At 40.9% G+C, this 20,537-nt stretch overlaps 2 protein-coding genes across 8 annotated transcripts in view; one reads left to right on the plus strand and one right to left on the minus strand.

The window, feature by feature from the left end:
- Positions 1 to 494: 494 nt before the first annotated feature.
- On the minus strand, positions 495 to 10,123 carry LOC140312267 (sex comb on midleg-like protein 2). 3 transcript variants are annotated; one of them, XM_072390029.1, is made up of 15 exons: positions 9,987 to 10,123; positions 8,582 to 8,687; positions 8,140 to 8,214; positions 7,593 to 7,663; positions 6,564 to 6,798; positions 5,407 to 5,495; positions 5,080 to 5,323; positions 3,225 to 3,490; positions 3,027 to 3,120; positions 2,702 to 2,905; positions 2,431 to 2,592; positions 2,163 to 2,291; positions 1,256 to 1,474; positions 986 to 1,149; positions 495 to 876 (listed from the first exon to the last, which is right to left on the minus strand). In XM_072390029.1, the coding sequence occupies exons 2-15, from the start codon at positions 8,601 to 8,603 to the stop codon at positions 751 to 753; spliced, it is 2,100 nt and encodes a 699-aa protein (XP_072246130.1). In that variant the 5' UTR covers positions 8,604 to 8,687; positions 9,987 to 10,123; the 3' UTR covers positions 495 to 750. The 3 variants fall into 3 exon arrangements, with proteins under 3 accessions (XP_072246130.1, XP_072246128.1, XP_072246129.1); XM_072390027.1 differs by having other exon boundaries at positions 1,256 to 1,477; positions 9,987 to 10,122; XM_072390028.1 differs by having other exon boundaries at positions 986 to 1,146; positions 1,256 to 1,477; positions 9,987 to 10,121.
- A 3,366-nt stretch (positions 10,124 to 13,489) lies between these two features.
- Positions 13,490 to 20,537, plus strand: part of LOC140312270 (cyclin-dependent kinase-like 5) — a 35,783-nt gene continuing 28,735 nt past the window's right edge. For 4 of the 5 annotated variants that reach the window (XM_072390031.1, XM_072390034.1, XM_072390033.1 and 1 more), the window contains exons 1-3: positions 13,490 to 13,577; positions 15,333 to 15,554; positions 18,707 to 18,741. In XM_072390031.1, coding sequence (XP_072246132.1) covers positions 15,491 to 15,554; positions 18,707 to 18,741 — 99 coding nt within the window. In that variant the 5' untranslated portion in view covers positions 13,490 to 13,577; positions 15,333 to 15,490. Of the gene's footprint in view, positions 13,578 to 14,527; positions 14,812 to 15,332; positions 15,555 to 18,706; positions 18,742 to 20,537 lie in introns of those variants that run through there. The other variant, XM_072390032.1, reaches the window with a different exon arrangement.

Below are 20,537 nucleotides of genomic sequence, written 5' to 3' on the forward strand. Positions count from 1 at the left end.
CGGTAGGAGGCAACTCTGGATCCACTAAGACACAATAATCCACGATGCCTCACAGCAGGTAGTGATTCCGCAGGACGCTCTTGGGAAACAAAGTTCAATTTAAAAAAATATAACAAGAGCCTTAGCTTTGACACTGACGGAAGGAAAGTGTCCGTCTCGCATTGTGTGAAATAAAAAATGCGAAAACGTCGGCGTCCTTCTGACAGACAAATGTACGAAAACAGCTACACAACAATAAATTCTCTTCATGAGCATGAGGAAGAACGTCAATACCCCACCCCCCCGCTATACCAAATCTTCCTTATTAACTGGAAATTCAACAAGAATAAAAACATTATATAAACATTCTCCATCTTTGGGGATCCAAAAACCAGGATCAAAACATTTCTTCTATGTTAAAAAAAAAGAAAGAAGAAGTGTCCACATGTGCTATGCAATGTAAACACGACAGGGATTACACTTTCCTTTGGGTTTTTTTTCTTTTTTTTAAAAAAAAAATCAGGGTTGTCTATGAGCCTTGAACAGCTTTTTGTCCACCGATGAGGGGATGAGGTAACGTGTCAGCAATGCACGGCACACCGTTTCCACTCTGTAAGTTGGGATGGAGTTGTAACATCTTATCTGTTCCTCCAGGAAGAATCCAGCAGAACATCGAACCCCTGCATGGCCCGCGAGCCGGGATCCAAACACCGGCTCTTTCTGGGCTTATTGCTCGTGGGTCTGGGAGGGTCTGTTCTTCCATGACCCCCGTTACAGTTTGCCTTGTTTCAGCCTCTCTATGTGATGGCATAACTTCAGAGCAGGGCCCAGTTTTAGACCCATGTACTTCATTATCATGTCGCTCCGCAGAAGCATCAAAGCTTTGCCATCGATCTCCTGAGGAAACAAACGAGGAGATTCCGCTCATGAAAACGCGTCTGAAACCAGAACTTAATACTTGCTCTGCGTGTGGAATATCAAAAACAAACAGTTCCTGTTAACTTACATGTTTTCTGAATAGTTCTGCGTGAGGTGCCAATGCTGTGGGGTCTGCATCTCTGACAAACTGCATCACCTCTTCAATGGACCAGCAGGAGGGGTTTTTACTGGGCAGCTGCAGACTCTCTCGATCAGACCCCAGAGCCTCGGGACCTGTGGTGGAGCTGGCTGCTAGCGAAGCAGACAGATCCAACAAATGAAGCGTCAGTGCAGGACAATGTGCGATTTGACAATATGACCTGAAATGATAACCCTCGTTCTCCGGTTCTTTCCGTACCTTCAACCCGTCTCAGAGGCTGTGTGGAGCTGAGCTCTGCGATGTTAGAGGAATGACGCCGCATTGGTGCGCTGTTGCCGAGGTGGTAGAGGCTGCCGGCCTGGGAGTGGTATTCGGAGGAGCTCCTCAGCGTTTGGGGCCGTGGGGTCATGGAATTGGAGGCAGAGTCCATGTACCGCTGCTCCTTTATGTGACCGTTCTCTTCGTGGGGCAGAGTCTCTGCTGGAGAAAGAAAAATACAAAGTGTGTTAAAATGTTGCCCATTAAACTGAAAAATAAAAAGGACCATAGATCTCAAACTGAACATCACAGTTCACCATCAAAAAACACAAAACACATGTATTGGCATTGATTTAAAAAGCAGTCATACTACACTGGTAACCTCATCTGTCATCCTTCATGTTCTGTGAACAAAACACTCAGATTCAGAGTTATTTTTGCATCATCCTGCGCCTGGTGTGCCCTTCCCAGCTGCCCCTCTCCAGACTTTCTCTGCAGAGATGGCAGGTATTTCTCCCTTTCTTCTTATGTGGGTGTTTGGGATGTTTTTGAGCTACAACCTTTGTAGCCGAGGGGGTGTAGACACCAGCCAGTGATAGTGTGTGGGTGTGAGACCTATGAAAATCACTGCCTCTGTGCTCCTGTCGCCTGTCTGTGCTGCACACAGTCAGGCTCCATCAGGCATCAGGGGACTTTCACATACAGTAAAAGCTGACTGTGCAGGACTTCCTGGAGGAGTCACAGGTGTTTTTTGTGCTTTACAATGTTACTGCTGCGGAACAATCCATTAATTAGTTCTAAAATTCACTGCACTGTTCTGCAACTGGCTGCAGCTTGCCTTTCACTTTCTGAACATGTTCATGGTTCTCAGGTAAGATTCTGTGTGTCCGTGTAAAGTGGGCAGTACCTTCTGATGGGTGGGCCTCAGCACGTAAATGTTTGGGAGACAGAGGGGCTGCATACAATGGCGAGACTCCAGGGAGACTGCGTTTACTGCCCCGTGCCAGAGACGGAGCATCCAACGCCTCCTCTTTCACTGGAACACAGAAATGAGGAAAAACTCACAGAGTCCATGACTACTTCATGTGCATCCAAACTCGGGGGAACACAAAGGGGGACTCTAACAAAGCAGAGCCGTTTCTCACCTTGAAATACCAACTGAATGCAGGACTTACCCGACTTGTTCCGGTCATAGACAGTGTAGTGGCTGAACGGCTGGCTGCTGAACAGGTTGTCACACTGAAGATGACGGCACATCGTTTCCAAGAAGCGCAACACAAAGGAAGCGCTGGAGGCTGACGGTAGCCTGATCACACGAACGCCAGCGTTTGTTCTCACTGGGGTGAAAGACAACATCTGACTGTTTTATCCAGAATCTTCTGAAGCCATTTCATCACATTTTTTTGCATTAACTGCAGGTTATGATAAGTGTGGGTGTGTTTTCACCTCTGACAACCTCTCCTCCTCCTGAATCAGACTGCAGAGCACTGAGGAGGACTTTTGGTTGGTATGCGCAGTCTATACATGATTGGACTACTTGTTGGAGCACAGAGTTCACGGGCCCCGGGCCAAAGTGGTCTGGCAGATGCTGCATCTGCTTTCTGTCCAGGTGGGGACCGCAGTTTCCATGCTTGTTCACATACACACACACTGAAACAACACACACACACACACACACACACACACACACACGACACATTGAACAAATGAGCCATCTTAATAAATGAGAGCAGAACAGCTGACCAGGAAGCCAATGAGCAGTAATGGTTACCCGTTGACACCACCGAGTTGTGGCTGGAAGGGCTTTCCTGTGGAACCTGGATGCTCGGCAGGTGTGTGGGGCTCTGAAAAATCCTGGACTTTCTCTGAAGAAAAAAAAAAAACATGTTCATTTGCAGGCATACTATTGGAGATAAAACAAAATCAGATGATGTGTTCAGAAATCATTGCGAGCAAAGCCAAGTGTCACCTTGCTTCCAGGTTTGGGCCCCCTCTTCTTGTGGATCCGGGGCACAAGCTGAGCGCTGTCTGGGACGGCTCCATTCTGGGCAGCCGCCGCCTCTGCCACCGCTTTGAGCAGAGCGATGGTCTCGCTCTTGGGCCGACGACCTCTGACCCCCTTCCTGACGGGCAAAGGGGGCAGAGGGTTGGGGAGTCTGTAGGAGGACGGCATGGACCGTCTGCTGGGTTTGGAGGGTGACGATGGGAGAATCTGCAGGTTCTTTGGAAGAGTTACTGCAACGACAGAATTAACAGAGCAGCTGAAACATGGCGCATCACTGTGGTCCCACCAGGTTTATTAGGGAGTCAAACTATTTGTCATCATCTCTTATTAATGCAGTGTTCCTGCTGGAGGCTGAAATTAAAGTTAAATTCACGAGTGAGACATATGATGCTAATCGAGTTCAGGCAGAGGCATCTAAGGCCTCCAAATCATGTCGTACAGCTTCAGTCACTGACTTCATCATTTTTTGTATGAAGTCAGTGTATTAAAACCATATTATGACAGCAGCGAGGTAGCATTAGGACACGCTGTATGGCGGGAACAACAGACCGACGTGAAATCGTCTTTGAACAAATGCATATTTCTATCTCTACAGCGTCTAAGCTGTGAACGTGAGCTTTTCTTTGGAATCTAAAGTTTCTAATGAAATATCTTTATTTTTCTCCCCAACTCTTTAATACAAATGTTACCTGCCAACACATGACATCATCAGCTCTGTTGTTGCCGAGCTACGAACACCAGCCCGATCCATTCACGGCGATCTTTAAAGACTCAACCGCACCCTTCTCTCTGCTAACACCGTCTCCTCATCCATAACAATGATCTATACTGCAGCAACAGAATTTCCCTACGGGTTTAAATAAAGTATTACTGAATTGTTTTGTAGTGATTAGTAAAATCAAACCATCTTCATTACTCAGATGTGGCATCAACTTTCTAATAGTAAACTATTATTTTAAATTCATACCTTTTCTACTGCTTATCTTATTCAGAGAAGGCTTTTTTCCTTCAACATAGAGCACATTTCTTTGTTTAAGTAAGTATTATCTCAGTATTTTGACAGAGAAACCTTCTCCACCTGCTCACAGAACACATCATTTACCTTAATGGTAAATATTTTCTGTTCCTGTGTCCACTTACGATTGTCCAATAATACCAACGTAAAGCGAGGCGAGTAAGTAAAATATTTTCTGGAGGCGTCGGACTGAGCAGACTATTTGTATTAAATAGCACATAAGTAGAGAAAAAGGTGTGTGCTTTTCATTTCCACTTCCAACCTACTACAGCTCACTCATGAGCTGGTAATTGAAGTAAATCTTAAGAGAAAACCTCAGTAAAGCTTTAAGTCTTCCAGGTGTTTCGTGGCTGATCATCTTATCCTGTCCATCCAGGGTCTTGGACACAGACATGCTGCTGCGGAGAATTAACAGAGCTTCTTTCATGTAAACAATTCTTTTCCATGTAAACAGGTTTGATGTGAGGAGCATGAACTTTCTTCCTGTACCTCCCTCGTGTAACTCTGCCTGTTCGCTGTATCGTGTGCAGGATTAAACCTCTTTTTACTGCACATTCACCACCTGTTAAAAACTAAGTGCTGCATATTTGAGCTCTGTGCAACAAGACAAGGTGATTAATGCTGAGTTTATATCACTCCAGCTGCGGGTGCAATTTCCTGAATGTAGGGCGAGAGGAGCTCCACTGCTACTAAATGAACATGGATGAAAAATTGATGACAAACAATGGCATCTGCCTCAATGCTCATTAAGGCCTCGGTGAGGAACACACGGGTAAGTGCTGCCACCTGGAGTCTGACACTTACCACTGTTGCCTGGTGGCTGGAGACTGTGCTTGGTGAGAGAGCACCAGCCCACAGGGAAGATGTCCCGGGAGTCGTACTTGCACCAATAATCGAAGGCACCCCGCCAACCATCGAACATGATGAACACCTCGTCGCCCTTCACTTCTCCGATGGTGGCCGGGCAGATGAGGTATGGATTCTTCTTGTCCACGGCCTCCAGCTTCATGCCTGGCTTGAAATTGTTTTGCGGGGGCCTTGGAGGTTCCTGAAAATAAGCGCAAGATTCTCAAATGGCGCCTTAGTGTTGATAAAGAGACATTTTCAAAGCCTTTAAAAGATAACACGAACCTTTTTAAAGGCCGTTACTGGTGCCATCTCAGCTCCATTCAAGGTTCTCAACAGAAACATCGGCCAAGAGGAAGCATTCATTCGAAATCCTGGAGGAAACAATTTGAACTTAAAACTGAACTTTCCCATTTCAAATGACAAAACATATTGTTATTAACCGACCCTAAAGGTCTTTGGTGTTAATTACTGTCTAAGAGTAATATTTGCTTTGCTCTTGTAATGAAAACAGAATGCTCACTGAACTGGAGTAACATTATTTTTTTTCACCAAATTCTTCATTAGGACCTGAGTACACTCTGGCCCGAGGTTTTTTTTTTTTTTTTTCCTCTCAAGGAACTACAAGAACATTTCTGTCCCGAGTCCGCCAGAGTATGGCTGCACCTCGACAGTGATCCCCGTTGGCCCACAGTAACAGCAGGAGGTCTGCTTTTGCTGCATGAACTTAGATCTTTTCATTAGGCTTCAGGGCATGACTGTCCAATGTTACAAAATGTTTGTTACAAATTTCTACAAGATCAGAAGTGTTTTATTTGTGCTTTAAGCACAACGGCTGCTACACAATCGGAGATTAATGTTTTATTGTTGCGTCTGATCTGCTTTCTTGTCACAATCTGAAACGTCTCCTCATTCATTCCGAGTTTGAAAGTTGTGTTTACAGACAGTAACGACTATTCCAGCGGTGCGACTTTAAGTGCCACTAATGTGAGGGTTTTAATTGATTTCAGCCCCTGGTTCCTGCAGCTGAAATGCAGCTTAAGTTGATAGATTTGTAATGAGCACTGAATCTGAAAAAGAACAAGTTCACAGTCCAACACTTAAAGAATTTTAATCAGTGAGCATTTACTGCATTATGTTGTGCACCTTTAAATTCTTGTGACTTCAGCTTTTATTAGAAGAATATTTCTGCCAAACCTTTTGACTTCAGGTTCCATTAAATGGAAGATTTTTATGGCTTGGAATTTTATTTATTGTCATGGTCTTTTTAAAAAAAAAAAAGTTTTTCATTTCTGAACTTTTATTGCTGAGATGCATATAGATCAGATCTATAAATGGAATGAGTCTCTAAAAAAATTTGTTGGGAGTAAAAACTAACCAAAGAGCACTGCCCACACATAGCTATAAATCACATTATCACTGTGCTCCCTTGCTTTTCTTACCCAGTGGTGGCTGCAGCATGTCGCCATTCTTCTCGCAAGTACCAATAGGCTGGATATCAGAGGAGTCGACCAGTCGCCAGAAGTCATTGCTGTTGTCACTCCCATCCAGGCGGAGACGCAGACGAACCCCGGTTAAGCCCATCACTGTGGCGATACAAACCGAGGTGGAATTACGTGGGTCATGAGCTTCAAGCTTCATTCCCACCTTGAAGTCGTTGGACGGTGGGACTCTTGCCTGCAGATATGAGCAAAATATGAGTGGCAGAATTTCCCAGATTTAGTTTTATTCTACTGGAGAGAGCAGTATGACTCTGTGTGACTGTTAACAGGGGGAGGGGTGTTCAAACTTATAACTGCAGGATTTATAAGTAAAGAGGAGACAAATCCATCTGGTCAAACTCACTGCTATCAACAGAAACATGGCCACCCTCAGAATGTTGAACAAAGTGCATGAACAAAGAAATCTGGATTGAAAAATATTCCATGTTAAGGGAATGTACTGAAATGCGTCATAAGGACAAATTCAAAATGTCTCAACAGTGAAATCTAATCACTGTCAACCAACAGCCTTATTAACAGCTCTGCTGTGATTCACAGTACGCTCCCTCATTAAAACCACATAACAAGACAGCTAAGCCACAGAAAGAATCGTGATGTGGTCTTTCAGTTGTAAGCCGCAGACAGCTGAGATATAAGGTTGTGTACGCAGTTTGATAAAGTCTTGCATTTGGACAGACTGCATGTACAGAATATAGGTGGATGATGGATGACTAATTTATTTATTGTTCTCTGTACTGTACTGCACTGCACTCGCCTACCGTTGTTCCCTCCAAAGTTAATTAGACCACTGACTAGTGGAGTGTGTTTGAGTGGTGATCTACCTGCAGAGCTTTAACCAAAAAAATAATAATAAACAAATAAATAAAACTAAACCAAACAGAGGCAGCAATTTCACATATCTAAACCAAACAGAACCAGCGGGAGACAGACACCGTTTTTGTCCAAGATTAAAGATCAGAAAATTCTTACCTGACGGAAACAGCCTGCTGGAGCCGGTGTGGATGAGGTTTCTTTGAGATATTCATCCCAGCTGAAAGCATCTAAATATAAACCATGAAACTGTTAAAGTTTCAACTGTAATAACTGATGGAACTATAAAACATTTTGCGAGTGAATATTCCATAAAATCCACTTATCATACTTGAGCAGAGTTGTTTGATATTATCTGTCTCTCTGTGAAGTTTTAAGTTATAATTCTAGCCACCTTCCCCATTCTAAACCCACAACAGCTCAGGCTATGGAGAGAAAATACACATATGAAGCCTGAGTTCTTCAGAAAGACGTGTAATAAAAGGTCCACAAAGGTCAATGCTGTTAGCTTGTGGTTTTTACTAAAACTATCAACAAGAAGAGCTGGTTCATTAAAAAAAAAAAAGAAAGCTCATATAAAACAACCCTAAGGCTCTTCTCATTAAGTAAACAGCTTCAAAGTAATCCATTGGAATAGGACTCAAAGATGCAAGTAAAGTCTAGTAAAAAAAACAAAACATGATAAGATATCAGATAAAATGTTCACCTTTTGTTGCTGCAGGGGCTGCACCTGGTGGTGGAACTGGTTTTCCTGTTTTTTCCTTTTTACCATCTCTTTGATCTAAAAGCAATAAGGAAAGAATTTAAGGAATTTAACGACACTTACAAAACTGCTACAAATCTGAGCAGAAGGTGAAGATTTTACGTCATACCCATTTCCCTCAACCAAAACAAACATCGCTTCGTTTCTGCATGGTGTGGCATAAAGATAGCACTGTTCCACAACCAGCTTTGACTTGAATCTCAGTGGACAACCTGAGTCCGTAATAGCAACTGTCTGCAACAAACACTCAATAGAGAAACCAGTCTCTCAGAGACTAATTTGGACAACCAAAAACCTCCAAAGTCAAGATATTTTCTCTTAAAATTTTTAATTTAATTTAATTACTTTTTTAAAATAATGCAATAACAAAAGGTTGACTTCTTGCCTTTTATCGGAGTTTTCCCCATGGTGACAGATGACCAAGAGTGGTGCTTTTACGAGGAGAAACAGGGTGCAGGAGGTTCACCCAGTTTGTTGATCTGTCCGTAACTCTGAAAATACAAGAGAATTAAAAAAAAAAGAAAAAAACTTTAAAATAAATGCAAGACAATGCACTTTCTAAAGCTAATTAGATGAACAACGAACTTAGATTTCAAAACAGAAATATGATCTATTAAAAACAAACACTGATGCTATGCTTTGCTTCAGCTGGCTTTAAGGTTGAAGCAAAAGCAAAAACTGACATTCATGTCTATTTTTCAGAACTAAGGGGAAATTTAACATATTTAGTTTAACATGTAAGCGAGAACAGAAGCTCTGCTGACAAGAGCTTGTAACCTGAAGGCTCATGAAGCCTGGGGGGGAGAGATAACAGGCGAAATAACTGCTTTAGAAAAGCAAAACATGTTGGAACCTCCTTTGTGTACAATAGTGTGGTTTTCCAGTCAATCGACTCCCACTGACACAGGAAGCCTGTAACTTCTTTTTTTCTTTATTCATTAAGTCCAACGACAGGCCTGTAGGCAGATGGGACAGCCCACACGACGTGCTTTAACTATGTGTACATTCCCTCGTAGTTTTTAAGTTTCAGTGAGCAGCTAATGTCACCCAAGACAGAAGCACGATAGAGCAAGTTTAGCGAGAACAAAACAACACGAAGAAAACAGGAGCCGGGAGTTCCCAGTTCAATAGACCGCTGGCAGAAAGAAAAAGGAAAAGTTTAAAAAAAACTAAAGCTGATGCTGAAAATAATGAAAAACATTCGTGATGACGGGAAAATTCGACAATATTATGATTTACCTAACATTTTAAAAATCTCACTACCGCCGACTATATCTAAAGATATGGTTATTAACAGTACACAATGTTGTAACTTATTTAAAACGTCATCTTGAATCTTATTTGCACACTTCCCAATGTTTTACTCTTTAACTTGAAAGCTTCCTATCATCGTTTACTGTTAGCTGGGCATGACACCTCACCCCTCAGTATTTTAATGTTAACTCGGTAACAGCTAGCGTGGCTAAACACCGAGGCAGGTTCACTTTAAATTAAATGCTTTTGGAATAATCATGTCTGTATTCCATCTTTGCACTCTCAAGCCGTTTTTACGGTCATGTAGTGCGGCTACAGTTTATAGTCTGGGCCCAATGTTGACAACTGGAACTGCTTAATTCGCTAGCCACCACTGCTGGCTAATAACTAGGTTTGCTAACCTTAGCGTTAACGTTAACCTTCTGAGTTAGGTTTCTCCTCTATTATGAAGGATAATTACGCATAACTAGGGTCGAGTAGCTCCAATTGACAGTTTTCCCATACTATACGTTATTTATTTTTAAGAACAAACTTACAGGTGCCGTCTTTTTTCGAGTGAAGATCCACTTTTTTCTATTCGCCAGCTGCCATTTTTTCACAAATGTAGTGTATGCTTACACGCACGTAATTTATGCCAAAGATCGTGAAATACGACAGGGGAAATACAAGCATGTAGTTCAGTAGGCCAATCCATTATAGTGCTATTCATGTTATCAGCCAATCAAAAACAGTTGTACTCAATTTATCCAATCAGCGTTTGTCTATCTGTAATTTGGGACTCAAGAAAGAAAAAAGAGTCACCCATCTTTATTATTTTTGTTTTCTTCGCAAGGTTTTTTTCTCTCCCATCCTTGGCCTTGGGTTGAAGCTGAGAAAAATTCGAAACATGTCAAATGAACTTCATTATAGTACTTTGGCTACGAGCATCTTCTTAAAATAACATAAGAAAACAAAGGACTGCTATTCCAAAAAGTCACGTGAGGTCAGGGTTGAAGAAAAAAAACACTCGATTGTATAACCTTTAAATAAATTAAAGAAATGACTCGGTCGTAATCTTCTATGTTTTACACTTCTAAAACAGAATAATGCAAAAAAGATATATTTTTTTATTATTATTCAATATATAGAGTATACGTAAGTGAAGAAATATAAATATATATATACAAATTTGAACGTTCTAGTTAACAGTTAAAGAGGTAACGGCGCGTTCTCAATTGAAATAGCAAATAATGCGTCATCACATTAACCAAATAGCACATGACTCACGATAACTGTCCCACGTCGGTTTCAAACGCCTGTGTTTTTCCCCGCCCACAATTTTCCCATAAAGTCTATATTATTACATTAAACAAAGGTCACAATAATAAACCAAACACACACACTCAAAGAAGTCACGAAACTGAGGAAATAAAACGGGCTTATCGCACCTTCTTTTATATCTTATTTTGAAATTATAAACATTTTCAAGTATACTCATCCTGTCTCTCTTATAGGTCCAACAAACTGAGTCAAAACGGTCGTGAAGCAAGACAGATGCTTCACGATTCTATTTGTGATTTTCATCATATTACAAAATGAGATACATTTTCATGGATCAACTAGCCTTAAATTTTGATTTGATCAGCAACAAGATTGTATTAATAATAATAACAATAATATACAGTTATTCAACACTAATAGTGGCCATTTTGACATGAAACGTTTTAAGTTTTATCTTGGTTGAACATAATGTTCTTGTTGTAGCTATAGTGTATTATATAATTCATAATTCAATAGGTAATGTGAATAATTCCTCCACTGCATGCTATGATTGTTCTAATAGCACAGAATTGTCCCTTGTTTCATCCGCAGTAGATAACAAAACCAAAACTGCTGGAGTCATACTGTAACATATTATTCAAAAATCACCAGTGATTTTGATGATATATCACAGAATGATACAGGATGATAAATAATGTGTCTCAGAATAAATTGTGTTTTTATTTTTTACATATATTTTTTATCTGGAATTATCAATGAAAATTATCAAAAAAAAATTCATGGCATTTCAGAAACTTATAGGGTGATGTGGTGGCTGCAGTACCCCTGTTAGTTAAGATTAATTTTACAGCTGGCCATGTCTTGGTATGACCAAATGACAAGTCTTCATAATCCCAGAAATATTTACTGCATTGTGCCTCTGCACACTGGAGTGTGCTATTATAGTCCAACTCTCAGTGGGAAAGAATTGGATCTTTCAAATAGGTCACGATGCAGGCAGTTAAAGAGGTTCTGCGTACTTATATGTCAGTGGTGACGCTGAAGTTTGATTCAGGTATGCATGGGACATCATCACTCTCTTTCAAGAGCTAAATCTGATCATACTTTTGAAAAAATTAAAAGAAAAGAAAACACTAAAACAATGCAATGGAGCTTTGATTAAGAGAATGAAAAATAATTAAAGTTAAATAAAAAAAAAAAACGTGACAAGCATGGCAAACAATTATATTCTATAAATATTTTCAAAATACAAATCAGTGTCTGTGTAACTTCTGCTCTAAGATGCAGTTACCATCTGTAGATTTTATCGCTCTACCACGTGTTCCTACAATGAGCAGTGCCTGAGGATGACTATGACTAGAAAAGCTAGAACACATTCCCAAAATGTATCCAAAATCTAGAGCACAGGTTTTCAGAGATTTATCTTTTATCATCATCACTGTTGGTTCTTAAAGATCTATCAAATGCTTTACTGTAGGTGCTCGTTCCTTGGAAATGGATCAAAATCTCCAACCACCACCACGGAAGGTACTTGATTTATTATACTCCATCAGCTCAACAAACATTAAGAAGAGTGTAACGTGTGGAATGGGCCAACTCACTAATCATCAGTATAACAGATATGTTGTAATGACAGGATTACGACTGGGATCAATGTCAGGATTAAGGTTACAATAATGACTATGATTGTGTTTGGAATATCTTAACAAGTGGAAAGTAATTGTGTTGAATTCATTGTTAATCATGTCATATTCACTGACATGTACCCTCTTACCCACACAATAAAAAAGGTTTGCAATGGGTGAAGATAATCCAACTCCACACAGAATGCTGCTTGTTGATTATTTCAGTTTTAGTTTGAATCCTGTGGGTGGCAGCATTGGTTAGCACAAAACAGTAAAAAAAAAGTTATGTGGAGAATGTCATGGTTGGGGTAATGGATAAAGATAAACACAGCTGTTGTCTTATTATCATGGGAGAGTCATAGCTTTTAACTTTCTGTCTCTAATAATGAATTCAAGATGTGACCTCCATGTCCACAACTGATATGGGCAACATTACCATTTTTCAGCTCTCTTGGTGTTCAGTTGACATGTTGATAAAGTTACTGCCATAGAAAAGCGTTTTACTTTGTCTAAGCATGGTGACTGAAAGAAAATTGAGATGGATCAATGGAAGAAAATGAATTCGTGCATGACTTTATTCACTAGATGAGAGATGTTGTTTTGATGGGTCATTTTGGAATTCAACATTTCCTGCTATCCTCTTCGTTTTTCACTGTGTGCAAAGTGACCCTGTGTCCTCACAAAGAGAGTGTATAGATATATACACAATTAAATAGACTCAAGAACAACGGTGAGATACAGTACATTAATACAACCCTTAGGCAAAGCACCTGTTCAACTCTTTCGCAGTGCTTTTCCGAATTTCAATTACCTGTTAAATAATTTAGTTCCCTTATTTTGCCCTTATAATGCAGACTTTCTGCAGCCGCAGGCCATTTTGGAATGACCTTTAGATAAATTATATTATCATACTGGACGCAGGGTGTCATTTAGTGAATTATGTAATTGAGAAATTGGAACAATAATATCCCACCTCATACGAAACAGCCTAAGCGGCAACACAGAGATCATTCTGCTCTGTGATTGGTCCGGAAGATGGGGGCGTTTGAATAAACAAGCATTTCAGCCGTTTTCATTGGTCGCTGCCACGTCACTCCAACTGTTGCTTGGTGATGTGCTTGCAGCTTGTCAACCGCACGATCCAGTTACTGTAGCTGCCTGCTGCAATGAAAATATCGTCGTTGGTGGGTGGATATATATGGGCCCAGTTCCATCATTTTTTCCCCCCCAAACACTGACTGAGTGAGTAGTTTATTTTATTGTTACTTATATAAGACTTGCAAAGTATTTGCTGAATATGAATATCTCATATTCAACAAAAATAACAGGAAAGCTTGAGGTTTGTTTTTAGCTAATTTGTGGTATTCTATGTTTAGTGGATCAGACAGAGCGCAGAAGAAACGCAACTGGCTTAATGATAACGTAACTAACACGCCTCCAGATTCGAGAACTGTTACTTAGTCTGTTCGTGCTAAATTGGCTTCAGTGTAGTCATATTTTATGTTTGACTTGTTGGTTTTATTGCTCTGCATTGGAAATGAGGGAGCAACATTCATTCTGTGGGCAGTCGTTGCAAACACATACTCGCGCTCCCACACACATTTCGCTCTGGTATGTGTGTTTAGTTGCTGTTGAGGGTGTGGGAAATGTGTATTATAAAGCATCAGGACAAAACGCACGTGGGATGTTAACATCCACAGTTTTATTTTGCTCACAATGCAACATCTTTTGCCATGAACAGAAACCTCTGTTCGTTGTTGTTCTAGTTTTGTGAAGCTCCCCCAAAAATATGTTGCCACTAACCCACAAATGTGTGTGACGTTGTGAGCTGGGTTATTCTTTTTGCACATTTCCCATCACCTTGTGTAATTTTAATGACCTCAGACCCATTTCAGCACAGATAAGCACCGATCACGTGAACAGGTTTCACAGTGAATTCCACACGTTCAGTCCATTACCACGCATGAGTCATTCTGTTGATACAGACAAAATATATGATCCACAGCGATGCCCAGTGCATTCCTGATCATATAAGTCTTCTAGACGTGGGCCTTGTTAGTAAAGGGCTTCAAATCTGCCCTGGAAAACAAAAAAGGCTGCATGCCCACGTAGGCTGTGAAGTGAGAAGATGAACCACCGTTGCTATCAGTTTACCTACTGCTGAGTAAGATAAGACCACACAGCAATGTTTAGTGTTCAGGGAGACAGAGTTTATTTTGGTGCCGGGGTTTTGCATAGCGATGAGCAGCTCCTGTGCCCACAGCACTGTAGGAGACTGGGAGTGTGGGTCGGCTACGCAAGTCCTTGAGCTTTCCATCAAGGAGAAGATGAAATGGAGAAAGTGGTGTCTGGAGTTTTATCTGATTTAATAAGCGTAAAGAGTGAGCGGATACCTGAGGAGACGCTTTGATCGCATTTAGAAAGTGTGTGGTGGTGTTTCACATGAAGGAATCTGGAGAAGGGGTATCGATGATGGGTATTTAATTCCATTATTGTTCAATTATATAGACATCTTTTTTATTCAGTTCATTTATATTTAAGTGGCAATCCATTGATATGCCACATTAAGATGCATTTACACAATGTGTGGGGTGCTCCACAGTCTGCTTGGAGAATGTTGTGTAATGTCTTGTGTAGCTCTGGAGTAGCTTTGTAAAGAAAGTAGCCCCACAAATATGATCAGGGTTATCCTGGGTAATGCTTAAGACTTCAGTCATCTGGGAGAAAGCCTGCGTTATAAACTTGAAGCAAGGAGACTAAAAAATGAGGGCATTTAGGCAAGGGAGGTCTAAAGAAAGATGGTATTAAATTGCTTTCTGGGAACTGTTGGATCCAGTGGTTTTCGGTGTGTGATTTTGATAGCCAGATAGCTAAAGTAGTAGAGTTTAACTTTAACTTTAACTCAAGGTATACCAGGTAATGCAAATTAAGTATCCTTTCCTTAATTTTTTTTTTTCCCACAACAAATCATTTTTTTGGTACAATGCTTTCGTGCAGGTGAAGATGAGCCACTAAAGAAGGCATGTGGCAGATATTATGGCTGACAGCAGACGTACACACCTCGGGAGCCGACAGCTGGCTGCCTCACGCCATCCTGTAGCCGGGGCCCCTGTGCATGAGCTCCACGCACCTCACACAGTGCACCTTTTGACTTCATGAAGATCCCTAACATCGGTGATGTAATGAATAAATTTGAAGTCCTTGGGATTGTGGGTGAAGGTAAGAGCACTTATTTGATTTGAAGACACCTACACCTTACACACTTTACACAAATTTATGGAAGGGCTTTGTGGTGGGCAGTCATTTGATGGTTACAGCCCCGTTGCTAAAGATTTGCAATCAGTTTATATCCAAACTGAAAACAGTACAAAGACAACTTATCAAATAGTGAGACTGAGAAATTGAATCATGTTTTGAGAAATATATGCTGATTTGGAACTTGAGTCTAAAAAAAACATTAGAACCAGGGCATTTTCTCCTCTTCCAACATCTTTCACTGCTGCATTTGGGAACCGTGCAAAATGTGGTTCAGCATCGTCTTGCTGAAAAAAAGCAAAGTCTTCTCTAAAAAAGGACCTCATAAGGATGCCTGCATATGCCTCTCCAAAACTGCAATATATTGCTCAGAATTACTGACACATTCACGACTGTGCACGTTATCCAGGTCATGTTCACTAATGCACCGCCACGCTATTGCAAACGCTGGCTTTTAAACTATGTGCTGATGATGAGCAAGGTGGCCCCTTCAGCCTGAAGGGTGCAGCGTCGGCCATTCCCAAAATGAATTTAAAGGCTTGATTCATCTGACTCTAGGACAGTTTTCCACCTCACCTCAGGCCATCTTAATCTAGTTTAGTCTCATGTACTATAGATGATGTAATCTACATTAGTGTTAAATTGTTTATCAATGCATTACACCCACATGCAGGTCATCCCCATCTTTCCTCCTCTTAGACTTAACCTCTCTGGGATGCAGTTTCTATAACCAGTGATGTCACTGACCAGTTGCTCAGAAGATGTGAGATGTTTCATCTATTGTGTTTTGTTCTTTTTGACATTAGACAACATGTCTTTTGTTGCCAAATCAAGTGTTGGGAAGCATATGGCTGTCATTCATTTAGAAGGAGCCTGTACACTTCTCTCTAAAACCGTCTCTTGGCGTTACCGTTGCCTTAAGCCACTTTGTGAATATAAAGTTGCAGCAGCCCTGAGGTGAGGCCACCCACTTGTCCCAGTTTTTACACCCCTACATTTATAATGTCTGGGTTATATGCCGGTAGAGGACACAGGGAGACTTTGAGACAGATTTTTAAAAAGCGCCTGTCCAATGATGAGTTTGTCTGGAAGAGAGTCAGCACTTTGAGTGCCACTTTAGGATGTAAAGCTGTGAGGGGTATTTCTGTCCAACTCCACCCGCTGCCTTTGAACTCATGATGCAGCGCGCTCCACTCGATCCAGCATCATAGATTTTTCCTCTGTGATCTTGAGGTCAGTCAATGTTGTTAATGATTTGGTGGTAAGTGCTGCATGTAGGTTCAGTCCAGAAATTAAAAAAACATCCATATGATTATCTTCAGCATTGTATCTTAGGAGAGACGGAGGGGGGAGTGAATGTTAGGATGAGTTTCAGGTGGTTTTGCATCTTTTAGCGCACAAACTGCACTATTTTTATAAAATTTTAGGAGCTATTCACTCAGGAGGTGGGGTTTGTTCGAGCTGGTGACCATTTTGAAGCAGAAAGCAATTATTTTCCAACATTTTTAAACTACAGTGTTTGCCTCTTTATTAAATGACATTTTAGGGTCTTAAATACAGGCGGTTTCTTTGAATAAAAGTCATCCTATCATTGGTATCAATGCAAGGCCATTCTCTCTTCTTTGAGGTTTCTTTTTCTGTCTAGTTAACTGTTAAAGATTCATTTAATTTGCTTTCAGTAGTGTTTTAAAATTCATGAGCACAGAAGCATTTTTAAAAGGTCCCAGCGAGCTATGAAATGAACTAAAGAGCAATCCTGAGAGCATCTAAATTCTGACTATAATGACTTACTAAGTCTCTGTAAGTTAACTGGCAGAAGGGTCAAAGTGATAGAAAATCTATGAATACGTAAGATTTGTGAAAGAAAATTTGGGAAGTTGTCGAGAATGTAACACACTGCTTAAATCTGTCAATTGTTAACTAATATGAACCTTTATTAAACAGACGCAGCCACAATGAAAAGTTTTTCCTGAACCACAGTTTTCCCGACCACACAACGCATGTCCGCCGTCCTTCTGTCCATCTGAGATAAGCTAATGCATGAAAATGGTTTTCCAAGCTTCTCCTGGCCTCATGTGGCTCATGGTGGCAGTTTGTCATCGCAGTGCTCCCTGAGGGTTCAAAGGTCGCGCACACCCAGCAGTGGTTTCTGTCCTTTGCTTTCACACGCCGATATTTAACCAGGCTCCCTGAATCTTTTCACAGCATTATCCACTGTATATCTGTTGACAGACCAAGCTTTTTCTGATATTTTTCTGATGGGAGTTTGGCCCAAAGTGGTGAGCCATGACCCATCCTTGCTTGGAAGGACAGTCCTGAAGCCCTTACCGGTCAGCAGACTGTAGCATCTTCCACCATTAAAACAAAAAGTATTTTCTGTAAACTTTAGTCTGTCTTTGCCTCTTTCCCAATGCGTACTTCAGTGCACTGCTGCTGTCAAACTCTAACCTTGTTTCAATTTTTGTGGTGAAGACAAAAGGTCTGATGGTCACAAAAAGAAGAGGAAAGGTTCAAACCATTTAACAAATAGCAGATTTCAATCAAATTTTAGCTGCATTTTAGAAAACCTCCCAGCTTTTCTGGAAAGGGTTCATTTGTTAACTGATACAGCTAAACTCTGTTGGTACGAAGGCTACAGCAGTACGTACAGAAGGGTCTCGTGTAGAGAACTGATGGGCTGGTGAAGGAGCACAGAACAGTTCGTCATATGCTTGCTCAGTCCAAAAATTCCTTTCAAACCCTCAGGGGAAGTGTGTGTGTGTGTGTGTGACTGCCAGGGTCGATAACATCAGAACTACAGTAGCTTGCCAACACTTGTGTCCTACTTTCTGAACCACCTGTCCTTTTACAAAGGGAGGTGTTTTTTTTTCTTAATTCCTGTGAGCATATAAGAAGCAACAAAAGGGCGATTTAAAACGCTTTGTTGATTCAGCTTTGTTTGAAACACTTGTTAACCCCCCATTCGACCAAACGCTTTGTGTGATACTGAGAAATGAGACAAATTGGGGTAGCCTTTGATTTTGATTAGAGATCATGCTGACATGTTCATTTGAGAAGCACACGATGAATATTCATGAAAAAATGACAGGTAATCATGCGGTTTACTTCTGTTTTAGGTGCTTATGGTGTTGTTCTGAAGTGCCGACACAAGGTAAGCTCAACTCTTCATTTTGTTTGGTTTTATAGCTCCAGTCTTGTATTTTTCACATGAAAACGCTGTGGCAGAAAGTCAGCGTATTACTTCTGTATTCATGTTTTACAAAACCCTGCTAAGAGTAAAGTGATGAAATCTTGCTGTAAATACTCATTAGAGCAGTATTGTGTGTTAAACCACGACTGAGGACAGGAGGGCAGCCGGCACTTTTTACCTCTGCAACATTTGTTAAAAATCCCAACGCCCAGATGATTTTGTTCTGAAAGCTAAACAATGTTATGACTTCCCTTTCAAGAATCACTCTTTAATCGAACTTGGAGTTTGGATTTAAAGTCTAATCATGCTTGGGACCTCAAGAAGTAACATACCTTGATTGTCTTGGGCTCTGGCTGCAATTCATGTTTTCAACGTGGTAGTTAGAGGGTTCTTTGTGTGTCTAATGATCTTATCGAGGTTAGTTTACATCATGTTTTTGTCTGTTGGAGGTTTATAAAGATCTAGAAGAGCACAGAGACAGAACATCAGCTCAATATATTGTCTTTAAAGGAGGTTTGTCCAAAGCAGGTCACAAAACACTTGTGTACAAAGAGTGCTTGATAACTCGTTGTAGCCCTTTTATGTCTGATTAGGTTCTTCAGTGAGGAAGATCTGCTTTGAATAGGAGCAAATTAGTCAACTTACAGCCATTTCCTCCAATAGTTGATTTGTTTTTGTTTTTTCATGCTGAAGTGGCTTTATGAGGTTGTCTTGATGTAGTTCATTCTTAGCACAAGATTGAGGAAAACCGTAACAGCGACAAAAAAGAAAATAGCAGCACCATGAAAAGCATACAACCCACACTGCAGTAATAGCCTTGTCATCTTAGTCCATTTAAGGAAGCCGCTGTGCCAAGAAATGACAGCAATCCACTATGAAGAAGAGAAACTACCTCCCACTTTCTGCAAGAAGGAGACAAAACATTCTCTCAGCCCCTTTAATCAAAGTTCTTGACATTTCTTCTTGTTCTGCAAACTGTGCATCTGCCCTCGTTGCAGTGTTTGTCACAGCAATGGTCGTAACTCGGTGTAGCCAGGTTTTTAATGGCAGAGAGTTTGCTTAAGTGTACGACAGGCGACACAACAAGCACTCAGAAGAGAGGGGGGGGGGGGAAAGGATAGCACTGCTGTAAGCCGGAAACACAGCCTATAATTACCGGGCTTTATTATTCAAACTGATTGATCACAGGGCTAGGCAGCTGCAAATGCCAATGTCGCCATTTTAAACAACAGCACACACATCAATAGATCTCACTTTGGTCCACACAACAGATGGGGTCTGCATTGTGTAATGTTTTTCTGTGTTTGTTTGTGCAAAAATCCGTCTTCATCAATGGTATGGCGTCGATCAACATCCTTGAGGAAATTCAGATTCCTTTTACAACATATATCCAGTATGTGTATATGTGAATGATTAAAGAATTCGTCATAAAGCATTTTTAAAGCATGCATAAGCATTTTTAATTAGATCGTTTATCCTCCAAACTTCTGAGCCTGTGGCACACATTTTCTGGGTGCTGTGTGTGTTGGAAATTTAATGATATACACAGTAATGATGGACTATCTGTAGGTGACTGTGCTGTTTGACGTGTGAAAGCACAGGAGGATGAATTCTCTGGCTGCGGATCAATATGGACCACTGCCATCTGGAAAATATTGCATTGTTAGTGTGAATGAACCTCCGTGTATTTTCAAGGGATAGCTCTCAGATCTATGCTGCTTAATTATGCTGGCACACAGTCAAATACACGCTTCGCG

This window comes from Leuresthes tenuis, unplaced genomic scaffold, assembly GCF_036924035.1.
Source record: "Leuresthes tenuis unplaced genomic scaffold, fLeuTen1.0.hap1 SCAF_7, whole genome shotgun sequence".
In the NCBI taxonomy this organism is placed as follows: domain Eukaryota; kingdom Metazoa; phylum Chordata; class Actinopteri; order Atheriniformes; family Atherinopsidae; genus Leuresthes; species Leuresthes tenuis.

Coding starts and splice junctions, on each gene's coding strand:
- LOC140312267 (XM_072390027.1), bottom strand. CDS start 8,603: ATGGGGAAAACTCCGATAAAAG. Junction 3,491..5,079: donor CCAGCCACCAGGCAACAGTG/GTAAGTGTCAGA, acceptor CTGTCGTTGCAG/TAACTCTTCCAAAGAACCTG. Junction 877..985: donor CAGAACTATTCAGAAAACAT/GTAAGTTAACAG, acceptor TTGTTTCCTCAG/GAGATCGATGGCAAAGCTTT.